Source organism: Malurus melanocephalus, unplaced genomic scaffold, assembly GCF_030028575.1.
Source record: "Malurus melanocephalus ecotype Western Australia unplaced genomic scaffold, MMel_1.1 scaffold_93, whole genome shotgun sequence".
NCBI classification, from domain to species: domain Eukaryota; kingdom Metazoa; phylum Chordata; class Aves; order Passeriformes; family Maluridae; genus Malurus; species Malurus melanocephalus.
The window spans coordinates 1,575,001-1,602,647 of record NW_026623325.1 but is presented as its reverse complement, the minus strand read 5'-3'; the positions used below and the strand labels follow the sequence as shown (position 1 = coordinate 1,602,647).

At 39.2% G+C, this 27,647-nt stretch overlaps 3 protein-coding genes across 15 annotated transcripts in view; 2 read left to right on the top strand and 1 right to left on the bottom strand.

Annotated features, from left to right (window-relative positions):
• Positions 1 to 12,484, top strand: part of ZDHHC20 (zinc finger DHHC-type palmitoyltransferase 20) — a 50,860-nt gene extending 38,376 nt beyond the window's left edge. For 3 of the 7 annotated variants that reach the window (XM_057368520.1, XM_057368518.1, XM_057368521.1), the window contains 6 exons: positions 36 to 168; positions 1,732 to 1,858; positions 3,069 to 3,158; positions 4,258 to 4,373; positions 4,734 to 4,811; positions 6,988 to 12,482. In XM_057368520.1, the coding sequence (XP_057224503.1) occupies positions 36 to 168; positions 1,732 to 1,858; positions 3,069 to 3,158; positions 4,258 to 4,373; positions 4,734 to 4,771 (504 nt within the window). In that variant the 3' untranslated portion in view covers positions 4,772 to 4,811; positions 6,988 to 12,482. Of the gene's footprint in view, positions 1 to 35; positions 169 to 1,731; positions 1,859 to 3,068; positions 3,159 to 4,257; positions 4,374 to 4,733; positions 4,812 to 6,987 lie in introns of all 7 variants that reach the window. The other 4 variants (XM_057368524.1, XM_057368522.1, XM_057368519.1 and 1 more) reach the window with 4 other exon arrangements.
• Positions 12,485 to 12,649: 165 nt separating this feature from the next.
• On the bottom strand, positions 12,650 to 14,851 carry MRPL57 (mitochondrial ribosomal protein L57). The gene is made up of 2 exons (XM_057368526.1): positions 14,769 to 14,851; positions 12,650 to 13,735 (listed from the first exon to the last, which is right to left on the bottom strand). Exon 2 carries the CDS (start codon positions 13,728 to 13,730, stop codon positions 13,419 to 13,421), a length of 312 nt encoding a protein of 103 aa, XP_057224509.1. The 5' UTR covers positions 13,731 to 13,735; positions 14,769 to 14,851; the 3' UTR covers positions 12,650 to 13,418.
• Positions 14,852 to 14,917: 66 nt separating this feature from the next.
• Positions 14,918 to 27,246, top strand: SKA3 (spindle and kinetochore associated complex subunit 3). 7 transcript variants are annotated; one of them, XR_008965495.1, is made up of 11 exons: positions 14,919 to 15,131; positions 16,618 to 16,682; positions 17,564 to 17,729; positions 19,663 to 20,101; positions 21,750 to 21,850; positions 22,566 to 22,750; positions 22,952 to 23,164; positions 23,304 to 23,422; positions 24,234 to 24,353; positions 25,779 to 26,032; positions 27,082 to 27,235. XR_008965495.1 is itself a non-coding variant. In XM_057368517.1 (9 exons), the coding sequence occupies exons 1-9, from the start codon at positions 15,029 to 15,031 to the stop codon at positions 24,265 to 24,267; spliced, it is 1,425 nt and encodes a 474-aa protein (XP_057224500.1). In that variant the 5' UTR covers positions 14,919 to 15,028; the 3' UTR covers positions 24,268 to 26,073. The 7 variants fall into 7 exon arrangements, 1 of the variants encoding a protein (XP_057224500.1); XR_008965498.1 differs by having other exon boundaries at positions 14,918 to 15,131; positions 22,955 to 23,164; positions 24,234 to 26,032; positions 27,082 to 27,246; XR_008965499.1 differs by having other exon boundaries at positions 19,669 to 20,101; positions 24,234 to 26,032; positions 27,082 to 27,245.
• The last annotated feature ends 401 nt before the right edge of the window (positions 27,247 to 27,647 follow it).

Genomic DNA, 27,647 nt, shown 5'->3' with positions numbered 1-27,647 from the left:
TTAACATACTAATCTCTTTCTCTCTTTCTCCCCAGAATGAATTGCCAGATACCCATGCAAAGTTCCACGTACTCTTCCTTTTCTTTGTGGCAGCCATGTTCTTCATCAGCATACTGTCACTCTTCAGCTACCACTGCTGGCTAGTTGGCAAAAACAGATCAACTATAGGTCAGTTAATTAGAATATGGAACTTTTCCCTATCCAGAAAAATGGCAATTCAGTGAGAATGTGAGGCCTACATGATATGCCATCGTATGTGAATTGATTTTTTAAATGCTATGCACTAAAAAGCGTATTTGATGGAAGTAATGAAAGATGAAACATGGGAAAATTAAGGCTGTGGGGGGATCCTCTGCTAGAGCGAAGCATTCAGATCCATGATGACTGTTCATTTCTTTGGTCTGTATTTTTCAGACCTCTGAGGCACTATGCATTTTTGTTGGGTTTTTATATAGTGTAAAGTATGTAACCCAATTGCTGCTTGCCACTCTGTTCTAATACTTTGAGTAGCTGGGTGGTCCCTACCAAGTCAAAGGCTTTACTGTATATCAACATGTACTACATTTTGAACTAGATCCGAAAGAGTATCCTTAAATCCTGTGAAAGAAAACAAACCTTATTATTAGGAAGTGGCTTGTAAAAGTGCAGTAAAAATGGAAGCATTGATGCACATTTTCTAGATAATGAAAGAGATTCCCTTAATTTTTATGCCTAAACATTTTAAATGGCATTGATTAGCATAACCAAGCTGTGTGCATTAACTAAAATATTTTAAGCTCTTGTTAGGAAACACTTGAGAGTATTTTTTGCAGTGTGTGGGGGGACAGGGACTGATGAGTATTTCCACAACTGAGTAAGTAAAAATCTTACATCTTTCAATGGAATTTAAATTTCTAACCTTAAAAATAAGTGGGTTGATTAAAGGAAAATAATTTTCAACTAGAAATTTTTTGATTGGTTGACAGGAGAGTTGTTTGAAGTCTTTTTTTTTTTAATATCTACAGGTAAGGAATATTCAGTTTCTTTTTAGCTTTGAAGAAAACTTTAACATAATCCTTACCCAAAAGTCAGTGGTCATAATTGGCAACACAGTACTTTATCTGCTTTCTGGATCACAATTGTAAAAAGACAAGCAGTCTGGAAGGAGAGCAATGAGTCCTCTCAGTTCCTGGCCAAAGGTGTAACTGGACTGAGTAGAAAAATGGTGGTGGATTGCTATAGTTCGTGGTGTGTCTGTTTCTAAAATAGGATTTCATCTTTCTCTGATAGCACGGGATGCTCTTAATTCAGCTTCCTAACTTGGCAGATGTGGAAAAACTTCTTCTGTATGGGCTTAGGTCCAGCAGCGCTTATGGTRAATTACTTCTAAAAGGGCAAGTCTTCTGTACAAAGAAAGCTGAAGAGAGAGCAACTCACCAAGGAATAAGGGATGAGATTATCTGTTGGCATGCTAATGGTACTTTGCTCTGTCTCAGACTTTGTTAAATGTAAAGAGAAAGTTGACAAGGGGACTGTTGTGCTTACCTGATTTCCTTATTTTTCACTAACCCTGCAATTTTCTTTTCCCCTCTGATTGCTTGAGATTATTTTTTTCTTCCACCCCCCCATAATATACATTAAGATAGTCTCACCTTGCTCAACAGTGTTTCCACGGTAGAGAAGTTTGAGTTTGTTTCTTCATGTTYCCTGGCTCCTTACTGGTTTAAGGAATTGCATGTTTTTATTTTACAGAAACATTCCGTGCACCCACATTTCGCAATGGTCCTGATAAAAATGGCTTTTCTCTTGGATGCAGCAAAAATCTAAGGGAGGTTTTTGGAGATGAAAAGAAGTATTGGCTACTCCCTATCTTTACCAGGTATTCCATCTGAATGGTAACGAATTGGGGAATAAATGAATTCCATTTCTTCTGCCTTGCTTGCCTTTCTACTGAAAAATAAAGCACCACTGAAAAGCTAACTTGAATATCCAGTACAATAAATATTGGTGCAGGGCAMATGTGCAAGAGAAAACTGTCAAACTTTGCACAGGGTTTTCATTCAAAGTCAGAGAGGGAGCCTTTTAAATGCTGAAGTTTGGAAAGCTTTGAGATGCAGTGTACACCGTTTGGTGGTAGTATTAGTGTCTGATTACAGAGCAGAAATCAGCAGCTCAGAGGAGATCAAACAGCTGTATCACAACAACATCAGTTTAAAGACACCCCCTCTTGCCCCTGAGAAAACTTGACAGCTTTCCTTTTGCTGTACATGACACTTTTATCTAAGACAGTGGATGTAAATAAGCAACAAAGGGAGGAAAATAGATCTGATATTATGAAAAATGCGGGGAATTTAAAACATCAGCTGAGACAGCTTTAGGGAGTTGCAGACMAGCTTGATGAACCAAGGTTGATGTTCTGCCTGCTCTCACCACTGCCAGAATTCAGCAGAACGAAGTAGGAACTTTGTTTCTACACTGCTTTTGGGAGGCTGTGTATCAGGTAAAAATGTTGCTGAACCTGTTTGTGAAGTTGAGGTCTGGTATCTAACAGCAGAGGTAATACCAACAGGTTAAGTTGACTCAGCTGTTTGCTCAACTACCATGTGATTAAAGACAGTAGCTCTACTGTAGATGAATCAATCTGTTTTGCTGCCACATTTTATCCTGATAAACTTGCTTTGAAAGAAGGCTTAGCTTCTTCAAAATTATGGGTGAAGGGGGAGAGCATGAGCACCAGRATGTTATCTTGATACAGCTTCTGGGGTTGTAAATACAAGAGCCTTACTACATGTGCACACTGATTTGGGGATTATGGCTACAATCTACAGACATACATCTCTTTTTTTGAAATACACAGACTTGTGCTGTGCTCAGCAATCTATACTGAATGATAGGGTGGGAATCAATTGAGCTCCAAGATTTAATTAGCTGATCCTCTGATTTAGTGGTAGAAGTGCCTTGCTAACATCTGGAGTTCTACACTGTGCTCAGGTAATTGATTCGAGCCTGTAGCCTTTTGCATGGGTCCTTGTTCAATTCATGTAAGTCAACTACCAACAGTGATTTGAGTCTTTTTGTTTCTCATTTAGTTTGGGTGATGGATGTAATTTCCCAACTCGTTTGGTGATTATGGATCCAGAGCAGCTTGCAGTCTCAAACCAAAATGAACCTGCCAAAAGGTAACTATAGCACTTAAGATACTGATTTTGTACTGTTTACATGTAGGGGAAAAAAAACAAAAAAAACAAAAAAAACCAAAGTTAGTTTCTGAATTCTTTGTTTCTTGTCATCTTCAGAGTAAGTTTGTAAGTTTTCAGTGAAGGACAGAATGGATTAAGACTAAAAAAATTGACTGTGTCTTGGTTTTGTTTTAACAGAATATGTCTGTAAGGAAACAGTGAAGTAAGAGAGCTTACTGGCTCTTAAAAACAATCAAAAAGAAGAAGATTGAATAATTGTTCATAGAAAAAAAAATGAAGCATTTTGTTTGTTTTKTTTGGGGGGGAAGAGTTGTGAAAGGCAAGGTATTACTTGTAGTTCATCTCCTCAAGCATGCTTAAACAAGGATGCTGACACAGTTTGCAAGAGAAGTAGAGCTCTGATGCTGAGGTTTTTAGGCTCATTATTTTTTATCCCTCCCAGATTTACATGTTTTGTATCTTCAATGTAGTTTTCAAAGAAACGAGAGTCTCTCTCTGCAGTTTCTGGGGGTGTTTACATTTGCCACTTTAGAAGTTTTCTGCATAGTTTGGTGAATTTGTAGCTGAAGATTGTTGCCAACAGCAGTCACCTGAAGTACCAAGTATTAGATGGTTCATAGGCAATACAGAGAAGTTGCTTCCAGTACAACATGACCTGTGGAATTTACACAAGAACAGGAAACAGCAAAGTATGCTTTTACATTCAGAAGATTGTTCAGAAGAAGGCCTAGCATTTGCATGGGATAAGATAGCATTCGGTTGCTCTTCCCGATGGTACCTATTCAATAGGTATAGGTACCTAGCTGTGTGGYAGTATTACTGTCAGGGTGCCATTTCTTGTGTATCAATCTGTGTTTTTTTCCCATTAGAACTGAGAGGCTTGTGTCAGGTAAGGTTTATTTTAGAGTGATGACTGAAGCCAATAGAGTAATTAGGGTTGGGAGCAGKCAGCCATTTCCAGTTTGCACTGTTGGGTTTTTTGTTGCTAGCTTTGCTCTTCAATAACTTCACTATTCTAGAAATGTCTAAAGCAGCTATTGGTATTACAGAATTCCTGTTGACTTTGCTTACTTTTCAGCTCTGTAGCCAATCAGTCCTTTCCTACTAGACCACTCAGTGAATCACAAAATCGATTGCTAGCTGGTGATTGTCAGTGGGTGGAAACTGGCCCTGAAGAGGAAAATGTGAAATCAGGTAGTGGTTTTGTTTGTAGAGGGGTTTTCTTTTTTTTCTTTTTTTTTTTTTTTTTAGGCTTAGAAAGTCTTTAGGAATTGGCTGGAGTCATGAAGAGCATGTTTAGAATTTAAGGCTAACTTGCATCCCATGCTCTGCTCCAAAATTAGTTATTACATTAAGGTGATGGATGGATGGATAGAAAATTCTCACTTCTGCACTTCAGTTCTGAGATTTGGAATCTTTTATGTTTGATTAGGGGGAGGAAAATATTTTTTTTAAATAGGCACAACATGATAAATGTGCTTTCTGGTTTGAAATATTTGCTATTTGTTATGGAAGTCTGCAAAAACACATAATTGAGATTCTCTCACGTTCTAGGTGCAAAAAAGCATATTATAGTTTCATTGGAAAGTTGATCTCAGCTAATTACTAACCAACCGTCTCAATGAGAAACAGGTAAGACTAACACAATTGATTGCTGTTTGTGTACATGTATGAGTAAAAATAGGCATCTTGAAGTCAAAAATCCACTAGTCATGGAATGCAGAGGAGTGCTCTGATGTTGGATGAGTAATAGAAAAGTCTAAACAAAATTCAGAATGGCTGTTGAGAAGACAAGAATGGGAGTAATGCTGTAGTGCAGGAAACATGGGCTGTCTAGGTCTAGGATGAGTCAGATTAATCCTGTAATTTAGATTGAAGTGGGTAGTGCTGGATTTGTTACCTGACCAGGGAAAAGAATCTGTTGCTAAATGCAATTCCAAGATGAAATGCTGTCTTGAGGAAGAGCTGTTCTTAAGGAGCTTCTTAATGTTCTTAAAGAGCTCCTTAAATGTCTTTTTCCTAATCATATATTGGTGGGAAGTGTTCTGGTCTGTAGGAAGCTGCATRTGCATGAGGAAGGAAGGTCAGTAAGTAAGTGCAGGTGTCTGCATAAGACTGCTCTGTCACATTTGGAATTGACAGTGATCTTCTGGAATGTTTTTGCATTAAAATGCACTGTGTGCACTTTGCATTTTGAAATACAGGGAGCGCTGGTACATAAGCAAAACTTTCCTTGATGTATTTTCAATGACTAAATAAGACTTTTTATGTTGACTTTCAGCTGYGGTGAGTTTATAAGCTCTCATGATTTTTTTCTCTTTGGAAGAGAAACAAATCTTATTTGGTTAACTAACAACTGTAGAAGCTAGAGCTGAGTCATTACCTCCGTCTCTTTYTTTTTTGGTTGTTGTGGTTTTTTTGGTGGGGGCAATGTTTTTGCAAGTAATTACCATTTTTTATCAGAAAGAAAACACCACATTTRAATTCAGTGAGCTCAGTAATTTTAGGATTCATTTTTTTCCTTTTTTTTTTAAGAAGCCTTCTGACTTAAAATTATAGTTTTGGAAGAGGTTTCAAGGAAAAAATGTTGTTTTCAAGGAAAAAAATCTTTCTGAAAGATCTTTGTGGGTGACRGTGTGATGCTTGAGCTGATGTTAGTCAGACTGCTCAGTGTAAACTCATACAAAACCAAAATTAGACTAGTTAGTGGGACTTCTGAAAAACCTACTCAACCATAAGAACTCACCAATGGTAAGTTTTCCCCTTTCCAACTTTCCTCAATGCTATATAAATGTGCAAAAGAACTCRTGTGCAAAAGAACTCCCTAAGCAAGGTATTCCTTTCAGCCTCCAGCTATATAAAACCTAATCTGATATAAATATGTTACAAAGGCTTTTCTGTTCTTCACAGAATGGAATAGAAGTTTATGAGAGCAGCTCATCCCAGCAGCCTTTGATAGGTGTTATAGAAAGGCCTTAATCTCTCTTTCCACTGACCTAGAGAGGTAGCATAAATTACTGTCTTAAGCTAGACAATTAACTGGTAACAGTTTGAGATTAATGTCCTTTCTATACTCCCTCTYTTCTTAAAATCAGGCCAGATTTAATAAATTAAGAATTTGTACTTTGTGTCACACTTGCCCAAACTATACTAGCTGTAAGAATTGTATGAGAGAAGTRCACAACTGCACCCAATGCAAAAGCATTTGGGTAGGTGTTACCTTAAATTAACTCAGTAATACAATGTTTGAACCATTCTGAGTTCAGTTGGATTTGATGACAGTTTCTGTAGGCCAAGATGGTTAATTCCAGTCCTGCATTTGTAAGCAACTACTCAGCACCTGTGAGATCCAGCATTTGTTCAATGCACTTCCCTAATACCCGTAACAAGCCTATAGCTGTATTTTTACATTTGGGCCTGAAATATGCAGCAGTAGCAAAGTCATGGCTTATTCTAGTGTACAGAGCTTGATCTGCAAAAGAAGGCCAGTCCCCCAGCCTCACCTAGGTAAATATCATTTATGTCCTCACATCTATCTATTTAATTCAAAAAGTAAATTGCCAATCAGGGATCCGGGATACTTTAGACATAGATAAGTGGTGATGGATAATCTTCTAAAACATAAGAGGTGTAAAACAAAAACCCACACCTCCCAAAAGGCTGTTTCTGAATTGAAGTTGCCATAATTACTTTCCTTGATGAGAAGCCTGTAAATCACATTACCCATATGCATTTGTGTAATGCCCTATGATGTGTTTTTTCAAAGCTAATGGGATAATTCCATTAATTATGTTTTTTGTTTCATTAGGTTTTTGCAACGCATTTTGAGCTTGAATATTACTTAATTTTGTTTGGAAGAAGCTGAGCAGCAAGAACTGGAACATTAACATTTTAGGAAGAGACAAGAAATTCAAGTTTCTGCACAGTACAATGGATTATTGTAAGCACTATTGCAGAGCAGGGAAGTTAAGACAGATGCCTTAAGATTCTTAATGTGCATTTATGCAACACTGAATTATATACTGCTACCAAAGGGCCAGACCCAGAAGTGCCCTGCTTGGATGCACACGGTCCAGAGTGGGAACTATGCATTTCTGTTATGCTGCAGTGGTGGGGGTAGATTGCAGAGATTCCTACCTCCTCATGGGCAAACTTCATACCTTAGGCACTGCAGAAGTCACTTTCATAGCAGGTCTCCAGAGTACAGAAGGAAAGAAAAAAGGAAAAGGAAGAAGAAAAAAAAAGAGCATGGCTAGCAAGTCTGAAGTGTTGGTTTGCATAGTTCAAATGTCAGGTGATGGGGAAGGGACTGGATGATGTCCTCTCCTTTCTTCRTGTTAACCAGTCTACCCCATGATCCCAGCTCTCCAAGTCTTTCAGGACTGAGGGTTGCTTCTAATAGGTGTGCTTTGGAGCAAGGCAATGCCAACAACATAAAAGCCTTTAACTTGGGTGTTGCTTTTTTGCTATAGGATTGAGCTTTCTCATCATTTTAACTTGATTCATTTAACTATATCAAGGACAGAGCTCAAAGAAGAGAACTTGGGTTTAGTTGAAAAAACATGTATTATTACTTTGGAACCATTGTCTGTTAGCATACAAGGAAAAGCCAATCCAAAAAGGAATTAGCAATTTACATTTTCTGTTACTGTTTGCTGTTCTGTGTAAGGCAGCAACAAAATGGTAAAGTACCCCTGAGAAAAACAATATTGCAATGGCGTGTTGTTAGAAAATGGAACCAGCAGAGTACTGCTTTTTCCATGGGACTCTTGAGGGTTTATAAATACTGTTTTATACTTTTGTTTTATCTTTTTAATAAAGGCACAAGGTTTTATTGGTTCTAAAGTACAAATATCAGGTACTTATGAGAAGATTAGTGTTGGATCATAATCTGTGTTAGCACACTGAAAAATTGCATCCTTTAGTGTCCCACTTTCAAATCCAGTTTGAGTGATGCTGAAATTGCTAAAGACTGATGGCTTTGTGCAGCGATGTACCAGTTCACAAACAGCAAAATGTGTTTCCTGTGTGAGGAATCAAGTCCATCCCATCCTTAGCTCAAGACCTACAGCAAACAACGTGGGTTTTTTTTCTCCTCACTCCTCTATAGAGAAGACTGCTAACTCATCTTTGGGTGGTACTGGAATTTTGCACCTGGAAAAAGTGACAAATACTGGTTTTCTCTCTGTAACTTTTCTGATCTTCAGCTGATGCTGATTGAAAATAGACATAAGCCCTTTTGATAAGGACTGAAAGTAGTAGTCAAATTGATGATCTAGTCCAAAAGAACCTGTCTGGTTTATCTCCCAGACTGATTGCTACTTGAGTTAAATATGCTTATGATGGAAATACTAAGGTATCAAGTATACTGTAAGTTTAAATTAAGTATTTTTTGTCTTTGGATATAATAAATTTTTCTTAAATATTAATCTTCTGGAACAAGAATTCTTTGAGAACCTAAGAACATAATTTCACTGTTGGATGTTCTTGAGGCAGTAGTAATGGTCCAAACTTGCACCTTTTATAAAAGTTGCAGAATGTTTCTTGAAACTTTGTACAAGAAATTTTGCATTTGCTAATTCCAAAACTTACAAAAACATTTGCTACTCATTAATCTGAAAGGTTTAGCTTTTTCTTCTCAAATGTCAAGTGAGAAGTGCCCATCTGATTATAAGCTCTCAGCAGTACTGCACCAGCAAAATTTCTTGGGGAAGAGAAAGAAGACTGCACATTCAAGTGGCTTGTTCTGAATACCAAAATTTGCAGCCCCAAACACTGGTGGAACTGTCATAGAGGGCCTGGGATATCATCTGGCCTGGAATATCATCTGGCTTTTACTGCATCAATGTATTATAGCTGAAAGAACACATCCATGCACAGACATCATCTAGCAGATCTATAAGCAAAATGTATGTCAGAATCCTAAGTATCATTGATCCAGCAATAGGGTCTCTGCTCCCCCTACCCACTCCTCGAAGTGTTTCTTATATCCCCCCYTGAATGTGTGTATTCTGTAGGCCAACATTAGTAGAACTTGTTTGATTTCTTATGTCAGGATAGTGAATTTACAAGGAAAACTGCAAGTAAACAGACTGGGCTAGCTCCATGTGCATTCTCTAGTGAGTGCTGCTTTTATGAAACCTCTTCTTCTTATGCCAGATGGACATTTTTGTGGCTTTCCAAGAAGAACTGATGTTTCTGAAATGTTTATGCAGATCACAGGAATATTTTGTCCTAGATTTTTCCTCATATTTGAGGTGAGAAAAGGAGAGTAGCTGTTTTAGGATAATTCCGAGGCCAGAGGTTGGTATAAAAGCAAGTATTACTGAAAGTCTCTTTGGCAAATATTAAACATAGTAAAGTGATTCAAAGATCATTCTTCCACATTCACCACCCTCAACCTTTTTTTTTTTTTTTTTTTTCTGGGGAATGGGTGACTAAGAGAAACCCCAGGCTGATCTGAAGGAATTAAGTTCTCTAAGGGAATTGTACTGCTGAACACTAAGGCCATGCCAGCAAGTGGGATGGAGGGATTAGGTTTCCCTGGCAGGCCTGGGCTTTGGAGGAAGTATCMTATCTAAGGCAGCAGGATGACATCCTCTGTCATTGGGTTCTGTCCTGACTGCTCCCTAGGCTGTGCTGTACCAAATGGTCAGGGGGCAGGCAGGATGAGGGAGCGGGAAGCCTGTGTGGCTGTCAGGCTCCAAGCAGCCTTAGGTGTCCCTGCCAGAGGGGCAGGGGGCTGCAGGAACTGGGTACTTTTGGCCCATAAACAGAAGCGCTGGAACCTTCCAGTGAATGCAGTGTGAAGAACAGCTCTACGTGTTCAGGAGATCGGGAGGGGGATTGATCCTGAGGRTCCATCCTTTAGGGTGTTGGGCCATGTTATATGTGCTGGTTTTGTGCTTTAACCTACTCTGTATCAGGGAGTCTTGAAAATACATAGATTGGCATTAAAAGTAACAGCCCTTAAGCTTTTAGATCCATCAAGGTAATGACTATTGCAAGCCATACATAGTAGTTATTGTAGGATAGTTGACATTGGCTGCAATTAGAAACTGCTTTCGTGTTTCTTACTGCTGTTCTCTTTTTTAAAAATCTATATACACTCAAAAAAAAATTTAAATGTCATTAAATTGCTGATGTGAGGACAGATGCCTGATGCAGGGTAGGATTTCAGTGTGATTTATGCTCCATATTTCTAAAATGTCATGTCACCTGTCRCTGTGAATATGAGGCAGGGAAATCCATAAATATAAATTACTTAAAACTACACAATACTAGTTTTCTTACTGTTATTTACTCACAGAGTGTACAACACACATATTGCTGTGCTTGCCAAAGGCATATTATAGGAGGAGGGCAGGAAGAGGGATAGRTTTCTCTCATTAACTGATTTCCTACAGTATTATTTTGCAACTGTAGTGATGCAWGTCAGATGTGATCAAAAACCTCCATTTTAAATATTCAGAGGGTTATTTTAGAGAAAGTTTTGGCACTTCTACTTTTAGTGATTTGAGTAGAAATKATGGTAACATTTTTGTTAAAGCTGCCTCTCAAGTGTGGATTTTGCAGGTACCAAGCTCCTTTTGGTATGCTGTTCTTACAAACTGGTCCTGTTCTCCAGAGTGCTGAATACCTACAGTATTCAGGTAGTTTATTTCCTTTGATCTTGTGTGGTTCTTCTGTATTAATTATAAATCATCTTTTGTGTTTGGATGAATTTCAATACCAYTGGATATGCACACAAAGACTTCATGATCTGAGGTATGGTCCAGTTGCAGCTAAGCACAGCCCCAAGAGGAAGGAAACAGCAGTGTTTGCAATAGCATTAATGTCTGGCAGCTTTACCAAGGTGCGCTGACTCCAACACAGAACTGACCACATCTGCTTGGATCTGGAGCACTGATTGACCAGATTTATTAAAACTTAAGTAACAACAAAACAGTGACAGTTTTGAGCTTTACAGTGTATCTTCTCCAAGGACACCCTCTAAAACTGTGTCTAACTGGGGAATTTGGGTGTGCATTTAGAAAGGCTCCAAACAGCAGCTCCTTCAACTCAAGAATGTGTCTTTCACAGTACCTAYAAATCAGCAAGGTGTGCAATGTCAAAGGCTCTTCTATCTCTAAATGGCACCAAAGAGAGCAGCTGCACATAAAGTGGTTTAGTACTGAACACATTTGTTACACTCATTTCTATAAATTTATTTTGTATATAGAGCTTTTTATACACACTTTTCTTAATTACGTAACTGTCATGAAACATGAAGCTACGAGTCATGGTTTGTTTTAATGCTGATTAATACTGGTGTTTGGCCATTTGTTTTCTGAAGCAATTACCTGAATTTGTTTCCATTAGGTAGTGAAGTCTGATAATGTTTACAGGATCATTTTCTTTGGTTTTGGGAGGTTTCCCCATCTTTCTTCCCACCCCCTATYCCAAGAAACAGAGAGCTCATGCTCAGTAGACGAGCAGATGTGTCAGGGATKAAGTATTTGGATTACTTTTATTGTCACCAAAGCATTGGTGGTGACATGCCGATTCCCTTTCGTTTACACTGCTTAGCTGAAACTTGCACACTTAGCATGGTCCTCTCTGATTTCTCCTGTCCTTTATCCTGCTATCAGCTTTATTGCGGGATTTAAATCTTCCTGAATGACAATTTACAATCATAAAGCTATCCCAGAAAGAGGCAGCMTTCCTGCTGTTAAGTCTGTCCCCTTTTTAACTTAAATGAATGAAAACATCCCTGTTATCTCAGCGGTTCCTTTTGTATTTGCCASCAAGGGTCATCAACACTTGCACTAATCACTATGTCCCAGCTGTTCTGCTTCCACAGTTATTTTCAGTTGTGCTGCCTAAACTTGTAATGAGCTGTGTTTTAAGTCTGGGGCGACGTGTAAAAGGTATCTGTAATAATGATGCACTTACTGTATTTTTTTGTATGTTACAGATAGGACTTGTCCTATGCACAGAAAAAACGTTGCCATTTATAGTTTAATACTTGAAGTAACTTTTTTAAATGGGCTTTTATAAATGAATTAAATACAAAATCACGCTGCTTGGCCTGGAAGTTCCCTCATGTTTTAATTGTATTTGCAATTTACCCGTATGTATACTTTTCCATGAAGTTCTCTTAAGCCATTTATAACCAATGAAAGTGCATTCAAGATTTTGTACATCAGTGTTCAGACYTGTTCATACTTCTCTGAAGTATAATTCATGTTTAATAAAAACGTACCATTCTAAATCTCTTTTCCAAAGTGACATGGAGTTGACACTTGAATTCATCAGTGAATGCAATATCAACTTAATAAAAGTATGTGAAAGAATCTGAAAAGTGCTCAGCTGTAGCATGTGTGTATTAGATCAGTGAGCAAAACTGCGTACCTGGGAAATGCTGCGTAATTGTTCCCATTTTTCCACTCCAGCTGCAACAAACACAAGATTACACCCACTCTTGACACATCTTCCAGGTTACTGGGTCTTGTGGGGAAATAAAAAATCCTGACTTGGGGCTAATTCTTAGCCTACTAAGCCTGACTTAGAAGATGGCCACTCAAACAGGAATCAGCTGTATTCCTTTCAGATCAGGAACAATCTGTGTAAGAGGGCAGTAACACCCAAGTTGACACCGACATGACAATGACACTTTAAAACCAAAAACTCTTTCCAAAAGGTTTTTTTTAAAAATGGAACATTTTATACTGCTCCATGAGTTCAAAACTCATTCCCCTCTCTCTGCAATTCTAGTTCTCCTTGGTCCTTGCATGGCTGATAGCAAGCATCATCAGTCATGTCTCAAGTACTGCTGTACACAGAACAATCCCTGAGGAAGGGAGCAACCAGCCTGAGCTATCTAGCCAGTACCAGGAGATAAGCCCTTTCAACACAGCAGGAGTGTTCTCCAGAATTTCAGAAGGCAATCAGTGAAGCTATCATCTGGGTTACCTATAAATCACCACCACTGCCCCTGGTAACTTGCTGTTTGAAGCCCTTAAGAACAGAGGGTGGGGAGATGGTAGAGAGCCACACAAAGAACTTCTCTAACAAACAATAATAAGAAAACATGCTGTTCCCTAGGAATAATTTTAATGTCATATTTTGTACACCATAGCAAAGTCCTATTTGTGACCCATCCTAATTACAGTGAATTACCATAATAGGTACGAGRGCAGATCCTAGGGTAGTGCTGTATTTGGTGCAGACACACCAAATATAAATGTGCTGTATTATTCAACATGTCCACTTCTTTGACACATTTAAGTGGTTCAAGTGATCGCTCATATATCTGTGCTCAGGAAACTTGGCTTGTTTCAGGCGTTTGAAAGCTTCCCACTTTGCACGTCTCTCTTCTGTGTTGTGTTTGTATTCCTGCTCCTGTGTCAGGTAAGGTCGGCTCAGCCAATATTCATTCTCTGCTTCAATTTCCAACCTTCGGATCATTGCTTGCTTCATTGAAGTGGTAACCTTTCTTGGTTGCCTGTACTTTCCAATCCATTGGCTTCCAGGAATTCTCTTCCGCAGTAATACTGTTGTTAAAAACATTGTGCCTTAAAACAAAAGCAGAAATACAAAATACTCATTACCTTAGGGACAAAACTAAAACTTTGACAAGAAAAASAAAAAGCTCTGCACACACTCCAACGCCTTTTAGCTGGCTGGTTTGAAGGTTCAAGCTCAGAACCTGAAACACACAAACCATCAAGCACAGTAGGCAGCACAAGGCCAGGTATACTGGAAACTTAAGTCAGAAAAGAGGGAAATCTACGTACCCAAAGAATCTATTCAGTTACCCTTACACTGCAATTAAAGCATATTCTCCATAAATTACTTAAGAAAAATCCAGCCAGATACTCAAGAACAAAGGGTTCACTTCATTCAGGCCTTCTTCAAATAGTGTTGTCAAAACAAAGTRTTACCAGCTCTTTCTTCTCGATCCAAATCTGGATCCTTTCCTCAGCATTAGGCTTTAAACTACGGTCTCTCCGTAAGCTTATTAGTATGTAATTACCTAGTCTTGTATTCTGACTGAGGGAAATCTGGTTGGTAGATAAAAACAATATCCTGAATTAGATCAAGCGGCACATGCAGAAAGCAGCAGCACAGACTGACACAACACTGGGTGTAATGGGCAAGAAAGGCCGAATGGCKTTTAGACTTTACACACGTGCTCCTCGTTAACCTATTTATTTGCCTCAAACACGCCGAACGCCCGCGTTTCTCGTTAGACTGAATTTCATCAGAACCACAGAATGTATGCAGTTGGAAAGGCCCCACAAGGCTCATCGAGTCCAGCTGGCCCTGCACGCACGACACCCCGAAGAGTCAGACCATGTGCCTGAGAGAGTTGTCCAAACGCTTCACAAGCTTTGTCAGCCTCGGTGCCGTGACCAACTCGGTCACCCAAGCGCTTTTACCACGGCACAAACCATTACAAGCCACTAAGAGAAGCCACCCTACCCCGTTCCCACGGTGCAGGTGCATGCCGTGTCCCACTCTCTGCCCCGATTTAGAAGCGAAGCCGCAGGGATCCGCGGTGGCACAGCTCCTTCATGTCCCAGTTCCCCTCCCGCCCTCACTCACCGGGAAGCTCCGGCGACGGCGCCGACCCTAASGGAGGAGGCAAGATGGCGGCGGGGAGGCGCGAGGGGGAGCGCGGCTCTCGCGAGAGGCGGCGGGGGCGGGGCTCGGCGGCGCCAATGGGGCTCGCGCTGGCGGCAGTTTGAAGGCTGTCGGCGGCGCGCGCAGCGCGGCTCGGGCCGCTCGGGCTCGGTKCCGCTCCGTTCCCCTCAGGGCCGCCCCGGTCCCGCTGCCTCAGCGCTCCGCTTCCCCGCTTCGGAGCCATGGACGTGACCAGGGGCTTCTTCGGCAAGTTGCGGGACCTGGCCCTCACGGTGGAGAAGGAGGTGAAGCAGCTGGAGCGGGCCATGCGCCGGGAGGACGCGGGTAAGCGCAGCCCGCGACCATGGGCGGCGGGCCTGGGTCTGTTGGCTTCGCAATTATTGCTCGGGGTTCCTTGCTCGCTTTGCGTTCCCGCCTGCCACTGTCCCGCCGTGCTCCTCTGCCAGTGCGTTTGGTGGGCCCGGGGGTGAACCTGGGAGTTGCTCCTCTGGGAATTGTTTGGGCTCCTCCTCGTATCGTTGTCTCTTTGAGCTCCTTTGTGGGTGTGTGGCTGAGTTTTTATCACGGAGAAAAACAGGATGCAAGGGATGAATGGGAATCGCGGGATGAAATGAGAAGCGCGTTCTTGGTTCTACTTATTTTCGTGGATCGACATAGGAAAACATTTGCAGGGCGTGTCCTTTGCCTSCACAGACAGCTCAGGCTGCTAATTCTGTTTATCTCTGTGCAGTGTCTTGTCACGGAGCAGGTCCCCTCTTTTACGCGATTTGCATTAGCCTTAGTTTCCAGGGGAAAAAAAATAATGACTGTTGCGTTGTGTAAGTGAACAATGCATCTGCCCACTGCAAATACRGTGGAAGAATTCAGTTTTCTGTTGGTATGTGTTTTTCACTGGTGTCTATATCACTTTTTTTCAATGTCATGCAAGTTCTTCAAGAATAAAATTTTAACCTAAGTAATTCTTCATAGCCCAGGGACCTACCTKTTTTATCAATATCTGCTATACATTAATTTCTACAGTTTTAGCTGCAACATTAAAGTGGAAGCCTGGGCAGTATCTCTAAYATCATAGAAACATAGGATGGTTTGGGTTGGAAGAGACCTTAAGGATCACCTAGTTCCAACCCCCTTGCCATGGGCAGGGACACAWTCCACTAGACCAGGTTGCTCAGAGCCTCATTTAGCCTGGCCTTGAACACTTCAAGAAGTGAGGCATCYACAGCTTCACTGGGCAACCTGTTCCAGTGTTTCACCATTCTCACAGCAAAGAACTTCCTCCTRGTATCTAATCTAAATCTGCTCTCTCTTAACTTGAATCCATTCACCCTTGCCCTGTAAAAAGTCYTTCTACATCTTTCTTGTGGGCTCCCTTCAGGTGCTGGAAGGCTGTAATTAGTTTATCCTGAAGCAGCCTCTTCCAGGCTGARCAATCCCAACTCTCTCAGCCTTTCCTTKTAGGAGATATGCTCCATTCCTCTAATCTTCTTGATGACCCTCCACTGGATTCACCCTAACAGGTCCATGTTCTTCCTATGCTGGGGACCCCAGATCTGGATGCAGCACTGCAGGTGGSGTCTCAYTAGAGCAGAGGGGCAGAGGGCAGAAKTCCCTCCCTGCCCACACTGCTTTGGATGCAGCCCAGGACAGGATTGGTTTTCTGGGCTGTGTGTGCACATTGACAGCTCATGTCCAGCCTCTCATCCRCTAATACAGGAAATTGCATTGCCGTGTAGAATGTCACTTGCACACTAAAACACTAAGACACACTTTTTACTTTCCAAACTCTCTTATGTGAACATGTATCTCAAAGACTATGAAGATGAATCTCCAACAACAGTCTTGCATGACCTCTATTGTGAAATCAAGACTCAAAAGGTAATGTCTTCATTCACTTMCTTCTTGAAAAATTGTGTGTGTGTGCATGTTCTGTAAGCTTAAGGTTCTGTTTTGATCATTAAGCCACAATTCAACTTCATTAGTGAGCAGTTGTGGCCCTTACCTTTACTCACCTCCAAGTCCTCATAATGGCCATGGGTATTGGGGTAGTGCCTTAAAATTTGTAGGTGACTCAAAGTAGGTTTAGCAATATTTATTAGTTTGCAGTCACTATTGTCATTTTGGTAAGCAGGGAACAAAGGTTACAGGGAAGTTGTAGCTGTGCCAAAGTAAGAGGAGTACAATTTAGGAGCAGCAGCTCCCACCAAAGATGAGCTTGCTTGTTTTCCATGACCTGCCTTTAGAATAAAATCAATCTTCACAGAAATTTCAGTACCTCCCGCCATTCAGTTAAACTCATGAAAAAAGTTGTCTATTTCTTATACAGAAGTAGGAAAAATGGGTTATATAAATGAACAAGTATAGAAATAGAGTGGTATAAATGTGAGGTTTACCTTCTGCTCTGCACTAATTCCTTGTACATATGGATCAAGACTCCAAACCAATTCCTGTTATCTGATATTTTTCTAGAGTAAAAGCATATATTTTTCTATGCAAGATTACCAGAAAGCAGTCATCATATTGTGAACTGTCATCATGGTTTAATTTTTATAAGTTTTTATACATTTATGCCTTATACCTACAGAACATCAGGAATATATATGTACCTGATAGTTTTCAGATAYAGAAAAGACCTACTTTTGTTGCCTATCTTCATCTGAATTGCAGTCGAATACTTACTCCCAAAATATAAACAACTATCATGTGATGATTTGAAAACYAGTATTTCTATGTTCCATTCCTCCTCTCTGTCCCCAAAGGATGATGTTAGTGCCAGTCTTGGTARGAGTTGCTCTGAAAAACAAACAATTCATGAGTTTATGAAGGCAAGTGAAATACTGATGCAAAGGAATGCAGCRGATCTTGGAAAAATAAGAGAGCTGTTCCAGAAATATGGCTACAAACCACATGTCAAAGACTCTACAGGTAATATTTTCTGGCAGYATGTGAAGAAAAATATCATTTTTATAAAACGTTTCTCTTTAGCTATGTGGTTTTTTTCTGTTAATTAAGAGATCAAGTACGTCTATGTTATTTGCTTTATAATAATATCCAGAGGGTAAAAGATTTTGTTGTGATTGGTGCAGTAAGAATAAATCAAAATACAAACACTTGAAAGTAGATCTCCTGGCATGCTTTTAAAAGGTTAGTGTGTGTTGGATTTTGGATTTTTTTCAGTAATAATTATATTCAGCAAACATGTTAGCAAGCATGTTTTCATAATACAGGGAATTATGCTGCTTCAGCTTCTTATGCCTGAGAAACTACTGGAGATGCACCTCAGTTGGTTTGTATTCATATGTGATGGTTTCATTAACTTAAATCACCTTAGAGAAAATTTTTAAATGTCTGTTTTGCAGAACAAATGGGACAAGACAAGAATGTACAGTAATTAGTAGCATGTAACAAGCAGTAGTGGCCTTATCATTGGAGGGGAAGGAGGTCTTTAATCCAGTTAAAGAAAGCACACACCTGTCTGAAAAATCCAGATGTGCCAAATGAGTTAAAGTGCCAATGTGCCAAACGACTACAGCTGTTGCTACTACACATACTCCTTTGGTATTGAGGGCCCAATCAGTCCTCAAAGAGTCTTAACCTTCCCTGAACATTATCTAGTCATTACACAGAACAAAATTATGGTTGTGAACCATATTCATGTCCAGGTTAAGCTACTGTAGCTGTTTTACACAGACAGGGCAGAAGGCTCTGATTTTTATAGYACCTTTCTTCATATAGTCTCTTTGCTTTTAAAAAAGAGTCTCCAAACAGAGCTACAAGGCTAAATTATTTTTTAAGTGGTATTTTTAAGTTAAGTGTGTCTGAATACATAATACCACTGCACACCAGAAGGTATATAACTTTAAATAGCCTCCCCCCGCTACCCCCTCACAGAATCAGTCAGGTTGGAAAATACTTCTGAATCATCAAGTCCACCCTGTGGCTRAACACCACCAAGTCAACCAGACCACGGCACTGAATGCCACGTTCAGTCTTTCCTTACACACCTCCAGGGACAGTGMCTCCATCACTTCCCCAGGCAGTCCATTCCAAYATCTAATCACTCTTTCTGTGRAAAGATTCTTCCTGATGTCCAACCTAAAATGGATTCTTCCTGRTGTCMTCCCCCGGCACATCTTAAGATTRTGTCTTCTTGTCCTGTTGYCTGGGAGAAGAGCCTGACCCTCCACCTGGCTRCASCCTCCTTTCAGGCAGTTGTRGAGTGGTAASGTCCACCYTGAGCCTCCTTTCCTCYMKGYTAAACACCCCCAGCTGCTCCTCACAGGACTTGTGCTCCAGACACTTCACCAGATTCATTGCTCTTCACTTACTATATCATGCAGAAATGCACAAACGTTTTGGGGCGTTTTGGTTTCTCTAACTCCAAAAATGTATAAATTATACATTCACATACTTTTGCAGTGGACYCTTGTTATCTGAAAGACTATCTTTTTTCACAAGTTTTTAGTTGCTGCCTCATAACCTTTCTTCAATACTGCTCTTCTGAAGAATGAGTATTATAGTACTGTGTGCAGCCTTTGCTCTTTCCCCAAAAGCTTTTCGTCTCCATGCAGGGATAAAAATACATTTGTGTAAAAATGTTTGAATTTCATTTTCCCTACAAATATTTACCAGCAGAGTGAAATTCAGTGAATATGTGACTTGTAACAGGCTAAGCTATAAATATAAGCTTTTGATATCTGTTTTAGCTTCAGGTTCAATACTTTAAAGYGAAAGAATGAATCTATYTTTTTACAATAACAAGTAAAAAAAWTTGAATACTGGAGAGGTGTCCCAATTTATTTTATAAATTCTTTCAACAGAAACTTCTGACTTTTTCTTTTTCATTTCTTTTTTTAAGAAGTAGAGGAAGAAGTTAGTGAATCCACAGTGTCTGTCCAGAATAAATCTTATGGAGAAAAAGCAAATGATGTACCTCATCTTTCCACTAGTASTGAGAAGCCACCGTTGCCCAAAGACCCACTGCATAACCTCCAGCTTTCYGATTTTGGTCTTTCACAATACGCTTTCTCCAGGCCTTGGAGTGCAGTGAAAGCACAGCACACATCAAATGCACAAAATCAACAAAAGACTCTCGTACTCAACTCAAAGAATGAGACTCCCTCAAAACTGCGAACACCCCGTGCTTTGCCCGTAACWCCGAAATGTAGGCTAAAGATGGATGATTATGAATGTGTAACACCAAAACTTGAACACTTTGGCATTAGTGAACATACCGTGTGTATGAATGAAGATTATACGATGTCACTTATTCATAAAACTTCTCAGAAAATCAAAAAGTAAGTTCAGATTTAGTCTGCCAAATTTTCTCTGTTTTCTTCTTGATGTACTGATTTCTTGCYGCTATCACCCTTTGCTTTGTCTTCAGGATGATTGTTATCTCTCAGCTGGTTGGCCCTGTGTTGTTTAACTCTATGTCTTTTCATGTACCATTGCAGTGCCAAATGCTGACACAAAATACATCTGATGTGCTCCTTGCCTTGACTGCACCACAGGAATCTTCCATGTGCAATRTATTTACAAAGGGGAAAACACAATGTGATCTGTTGCCTTCCTTAACCATGGGTTTGGGTCTGGGGGGCATAGATATTACAAAGGCAGTTTAGAGGTCTCAGAATCTTTAGTAATACAAACAGAAAACAGGTGGGTAAAGCATTTAGTAAATTTATAGAAGCACTGTATTGTCTTTTACGTAAGTCCCACCAGTTGCTGCTTTGCTGCTTTTGCTCCAATCTTCTGTTGAAAAGACTCCTTTATAATTAGAACCATGAAAATCTAGAGAAAAATAATTGTAGCAGTGAGGTATAGAGTACCTAGTTAATAGGTCATGTTATTATAGTTAGTATTTGCAATATGTTCAATTTTAAAAGCRGACAGTACCTAAATATCTGATATTTAGAGAAATTGTTTGGAAAACAAGGATCATATGCATGAAAACACTTCGAAAATTCTACTGGTTCTACTAATTGTAAAAACTAAAATTCATATGGTTTCAACTATCTATAAAGCTCCAGAGATAACTGACTTTTTATTTAACTCAGAGTCTGAGATGGGTTCATCTAAGTAAAATATACTGCTTCATTTACTGCCTATACTGTTTTCTTCTGGGTTTTTTTTAAGCTTAGACATTTTGTAGAGATGCTCTAAATCTGGTTATCATAGTTAAGATAACTTCTTTTAACATTTTAAATAATTTTCTTYAAATACACAGTTTTGTATGTCAGGTAAGCTTCTTTTTGCCTTGTATTGTCTCTTAACTGCATATATCATTTTTCCAATAGAATATCTTGCAYAGGAAAAAATATTTTTTAAATTATTAAAATTATCATTAATTATCTGTTTCCAGTGTTATGAAATTGATATTAAATAGCTTGTCACTTTGAAATCACTAGATTTTATTTTAAAAGAATTTTGGGATTTCTCCCTTTAAATTGTCATGTAATTAATAAAATTACTTTAAAGCTCTATAGTATTTGATTAAGATAAATAATCTTATTTAAACTTAAAAATTCAATTAAAAATCTTTTTGTTTTCACAAGACTCTTAYTCGTTTAAAATCAGAAAAGGTTTCCTCTTGTTCTTTGGAATTTTATAGGCAACAGGCAGTTCAACACCAAATTGACCATCTGGGGCATCTGTCCTACCCTGGATATCTTTTTGGTTGTTTGGTTTGCGTTTGGTTTTTTCTTAATGCCTTGGATTGAAATCTCAGTGTATTTGATAATCTGTGGCTGGACTGAATATTTGCATACTACAAATTTAAGTAGAATCATAGAGGAGAAAATCAATAAAAATTTCTGTTTGAGAAAATTAATTTTTTACTTACATATTTGTGAATGAATACTAGAAAAGTGATCAGATTGGCAATATTTCTTTAATTGAGATTTCTTCATAATACTTGAGAGCTGATTGGGATTTGATTTTCAGGTTGGTTAAAAGAGACAATAATGGAGGAAATTTGCCAGAAATGACAGTCAGGGAAATCATGGTTACTCCTGCATCAAAATCAAGTATGAGAGCTGAGARTGGTAAGTTTAAAATATATGAAATTAATATACGTATGCATTTTTATAGAATGTGTGTGTGAACACATTGTAAACACATGGTAAGCTTAAATTGTATTTCTGGTTCAATAGAGTTAACTCAGGCCCAGTCATTGCATGAATACTAATGTCTAAAAACTGTTAATGGCTTCTTTGGGAAGATTTCTCACTCCGATAAATGTTTCCTGATTCTTTCACTCATATCCAACTGGAATTGTGAAGAGAAATTAATCATTTTGTAATTGCTCCTAATTTTTTGAAATAAAAATACTGTTTTGCCAACTTGGCCTTTTTTTCTGAGAATACCTATTAGATTTGTTTAAAGACAGGAAAGAAAGGGGCAGAAAGACCATAATTTAAGACTTTGAAGAGTGATGCTAAATCTTCTTTGAGAGGAGAAATAGGTTATTTTAAAAATCTRTAAACATCTTGGGACAAACATAGTGACAATTGGGTAAATGAGAAGGTAAAGCAATGCTGWTTTAAGTTGGGCTCTTCCAGTTACATTCAGTGGTGTGGGACTAGAATGACTTTTTTTTTTTATTTGCTGGTTTTAAGGAATACTGTAATTTGGATGGATCAAAATATCAATTAAAATTATACAGATTTTTAGAAAATGGAACTGGAACTGGTAATAGTGTGTATGTGTGTGTGTGTACATACATAATTTTATTTTTATTTCACTCAYCCTTAATATCAGCAGCTGACTGGATGGCTTCCCCTATGGTATTTGTGCTCTGTACTCCTGATGGGAAGGTCTCTTCCAAAACAAATAGTACTGTCTTGTCAAGGTCACCAGAGACAAAGGAACTGCCTCTTCCCAGTCATACAGCAACWCCACAGTGTCCAGATTTTCAAACAAGATGGCTAAAAGCAGAAGCTAAGGTAGTAAATAGCAATTATGTACATTTTCACATGCTTTGCCATAAGCAGTTTTTAAAATGTCAGTTTGGGATTCTTTTCCAATACTATTTTTTCTTATGTCGCTGTAAAAGTTCYGATTGTAATTCTCTAAGAACATTTACTAAATACTTTACCTAACATAAGTAAATTAACTGAAGRCATTTAATACCTCTTTTGCTGCAGCAGGTAAAACCAGGGGAGAAGACTGAGTCAGTGACAAAGGATGATGCAAAAAATACRCAATACAAAGAGGACAAAATTCCTCTTACTGCGAGCTCTGATGAGTATCTTAAACATTTTGAGGACCCTTCTCCTCCRAAATTGAAACACTATGACCAATTACTCAATACTCCTCCCCCTCCAGAAATAACAAGGATACCAGATGATGTCCTAAAGGTTAGCTAATATGATTTTATTTTTCATTAACTAATTTTAATATAAGAGTACTAAAATTGAAAGGGCCTAGTTCTATCTATATCCATCTGTTTGGAGTTCCTAAGTAATTCTTTTTATTCCCTTTTAATGTTTCCCATAGATTCTTTCTCAATATAATCATAAGGTAGACTTCTCTAACACCAAGGAAATGGGGACCAAGGTGGAAAAAACTACAAGATATGAAAGTGATTCCACTGATTATTGCAACAAAGAGAACAGGTATGATTACATTTTACARATTTGATTAAGTGATTTCATTTGTAGGAGCTACAAAGAGGTTTTAATCCACTTATAAATTCATGCAGCTGCTAGCTCTTCAACTACAATAACAGTTCTTGCCTTTGAGACTAAATGGGTTCTGACATAGCATCTCGGTATCTGACTACCTGTTTGTAAAGATCAAATATTATAGTTGATGGTATGATTGGATCCTCACAAATAAAAAAAAAAAATGGAAGGCAGAGTTTTACTGTAGGTTTACCTGTAGGTGTACTTTGCTTTGTGGCAATCAAAGCACCAGCRAATGCTTTCTGAGTAAATTTAGGCAACAAAACGTGGAGAAAAGTATCTAAATGAAAAGTGATTTTACAGTTGTTYTGGCAAAGAGAAAATTATTTGAAATACAATGCTACAAGAAGTACAACTAATCTGAGAACAATTGAATAATAGTTTTATAAAATACATAATCAATTTGAATATAAAGATGTTTTTATGATAACTTTATCGCAGTGTAGCTATTCCTGATTCACTATAATAAATGTTACGCTTGTTGATTATCTGTTAAACATAGAATCTGTACTGGTTATTTAAAGGTTCAAGGAACATGCCAAGAACAACAACCCAGAGTGAGACTGATAAAAGCTGGTATCTTACTATACTTGGGAGTTGGAATCCATTTCAGTAATGTCACTTTAGCCAACCATCTGTTTTTTGTTGCCAAGATAAAAAAGACAAGTTTTCAATATTTGTGTCTGTTTTTAATTCAAAATACAATTGAAATAAGCTCATTAAYTCATCTGGGTATTTTCAGAGGATATCGTGGAGTTTTCAAGCCAAACTTTTGAAATCAAACCGAAGACTGTGTTCAAACTGTTTCATATTTGTGGATCTTATCACCAAATCATAAGTYAAAAAGCAAAAGGAAAAACTGGTGAGGAAAAAGAAAGCTATACAAAGAAAAATCTTTTTTAATAGAGAAAAATTCTTTGTCTGTGATATGAATAAACTTGTTTGAACTAACAACTTGTTCTAAATTTTTTATTGACATTGTTGGCAAAATGAATTGAGGGTTTCTAAATATGTTAYACTTCAGGGAGGAATACAGATTCATATACAAGGTAGTACTTCAGTTGTTTGTTGTGTAAGATTACATTTGCAGTAGGCTACAGAGTGTGCAGTTAGGTTGTAATAAAASCAAAGTCCTGTATATTGCTCAAAGAAGTGGACTTCTCTGGCTGTTCTGGTGACYGTCTACATAGTGTCAGGTCTGAGGTTGAAGTCTGGTACTTCAACAGTATTTGGTATCTTCAACAGAGACAAGCCTTTTTTTATACTGGCAGAGTAAGTCCTGCTTTACAGTTTAAAGCACTTCTGTGTGTCTAGCTAGTTCTTTCTGCAACGCTGAGAAGTAGCTGACGCATTCTTGCATCAGACTATTACCCCTCTGGCAGACAGGCATTTTCCAGGCAGTTTCTTAATGTACATCAACATAGTATCAGGTGCTATGCATCTGGTTTCTTTGTAGCCCTAGAGGGTGACTCTGTCCCCACTTTGAGTTACTTGAAAATGTGCAGTTGATACTTGTTATGTGTGTCTTCAACTACTKGAGGAATTTGCTGCCAGCCGTGTAGGTAATTGCTTCCTTTCCTGCTGCTGCTGTGTGTGTTCTCTTCAGTCCTGGTGTCGCTTTCAAATATGCACATCTACCCCTGTAGTTGCTAACCAAGATGAAGTTCTCAGAGCTCTTTGGCACTCTTTTATCACAGTAACCAGGATTTTTTTCTACCAGCGCTTTCACTGTTTTCCACTAGAAGACACAGCTAAGTATCCTTGKTTGGAGCCAATTGCTGTTTCCAGTGTCAGCTATTCCTCTGACTCCAGGACTGCTCCTAGCTTTTGTCTTTCAGTTGATGACTGAAATTCTGTTATTTATATGAAGGCAAACATGCAATACATGAGAAGGTCCCAGGAGATGTGGATAAGTGGATGTTCTTCTCAATTCAGCTCTATTTTTTTTAAGTCTTCAAGATATGCAAACATGTACAGATGCCCACAAGTATTTCTTCAATTGTTTAGACAGACTTGTCCTGGTTAAAATTTAACAAGTAAAGATGCCTTTTTTTCTGCTACTACAGTAATTTTCCAAGATAAGCATACATCAAATTAACTGGAGAAGGTGATTTTCTGCTAGTTCTGACCTGAGCACAGTCATTGAAAATGCTAATTTCTGATGAAATGTATGTACTAATGTGTTAGTCTGTGAATCTGATTAAAACTTTTGGATAATAAATAAATCTGTCTCAAATGCTTGGTGTCCGCTATAAGAACACTTACTTGTTCTACCCTTCCTCTTCAGAGAGTGAAAACCAGACTTGGGTCCAGCTATTTCATAAATTAAAAGCACTGGTGGGGTAAATGTTGGCTCTGGAATTTCATGGCCTTGGAAAGGTACAAAGTATTCTTACTACAGAGCAAGAGCCAGACTTCCACGGCTTGCTGCTGCAGCCRGAGGCCAGGAAACATGGGCTGGAAACCTGCAGGAGTGATATGGGTGTTTGCAACCAGTTAGAGGCAGAGAAAAATGGCCCTCTGAGAAAGGACAGGGAGAAGGTAAGGCCTGGAGGAACACCTGCAAGGGAGGTGGGGTACGTGTAGTAACCCTGGTGGGGCAGGGACAGGACATAAGAGCTGTCTGCTGTCTGAGCTGCTGGATGTGGGGTTTACCTCTGAGAAGTGTCAAAGTCAGGAAACCTTTTCTAGAGAGTTGTCATCTTTGTTCTCTACTTACTCAGCTGGGAGATAAACTTTGGAGGAGTGGTTGCTATTCAAAGTGTAGACATGTAACAAAGTTGTTTCTCTTAGGGCTTTAAGCATCCAACAAAGAAAAGGGAACATATCCAGCTGCCTTGATGAGGGTCAGAAATTCGTCATCAAATTGCTGCATACAAAGAAAATCCTGTGGATTGACAAATGTGGATATAGTGTTGTCTACACCACTTCCTGAGTACACAGGATTGCTCACTGTTGAAGACCATGTTTTAATTTCCCCAAACCACAGTGCTCTACATATTTGGCTCTTGTTAGGGATTAACATCCCTCCTCAACTCTTATAGTAGCTTTCAGAGACAAGCACAACCAGGTTATGGTGACTGAATTCCCTCCAGTGCACTAAGAGATTAGCTGGTGACAGCTTTCACTTCCCTTTCACCCCTTGCCCAAGGGCTGAATGAAATATTTGCTGCTGAAGGCAGTTATGCATGTTTATTTCCTGGCCATTCTGCTTCATGGACCACTACATACAAAACCAGTAGGTGCTTTTTTTCTCTGCCAGTTGGGCAGGCACCAGCCTTCCCTGGCCATGTCTCCCATGCCAGCAGTGAAGCCACATTGCCTTCCAGAGCAGCTGAGTCACAGACACAGGCTCACTTGCTGCTATTGCCTTACATAGTGACTACATTTAGAGAATTATCCTTAAATGCAATTAAAGCAAAAAACAGGACACAAAACTGAGGAAATGCCCATATTCCTGTGTACCTCTAATGGCTGGTTTGTCCTTCCCTTTGGTGTGAGCTGTAGCATTCTGTAATTACATGCTGGTTACTCACTGAACTCATTTTGCAGGACAGATGAGCAGTGGCCTTTGCTCTTCTGTCTTCCAGGTCCGTCAAGTGTCCCCACCCTGAGCAAGCCTGCCCCTGGTAACACACRAGTCCCTGGGTTCCTCATAGCAGCAGTATTTGGAGCATGGCCTCACACCAGAGGTAACTGCACCATGGAAAAACATCCCACCCATACCACCTCTGGCAGCAATAAATCAGTTCCACGTCTAGGCTGAGTCCTTTATAAGCAATGTTTATAAGTGTCTTGAGCTCTCTTTAAAACAAAGGTGGGGAGCACTTTTCGGAAAAGTGACTCAAGATGTAGGCAACTCTGTGAATTAGACACATTCATGAAGACTAAAATTGCAACTCCCTAACTCAGAAGCCAGAGAATGGGGACAGAAGAGGGTTAAGCCGTGGGCAAACTGAACCTAAAATCCCTCAAACTATACTAAACCAAGGGAAACCGGAGAGGGAAAAAAAACCAAAAACATACAGATCCCAGCACATGACACAAAGCACACTTTCATCCTCAGCAAACGGAAACATTTACTTTAGTCCTAGCCTCTGCTSAGGCCTTGAATGAGGAAGGTGGAGGTTCTAATGAGCAATTACTGCTTCTACTC

What these genes read in the sequence shown, in the direction of transcription:
- MRPL57 (XM_057368526.1), bottom strand. Translation starts at nt 13,730, where the DNA reads ATGTTTTTAACAACAGTATTACTGCGGAAGAGAATTCCTGGAAGCCAA.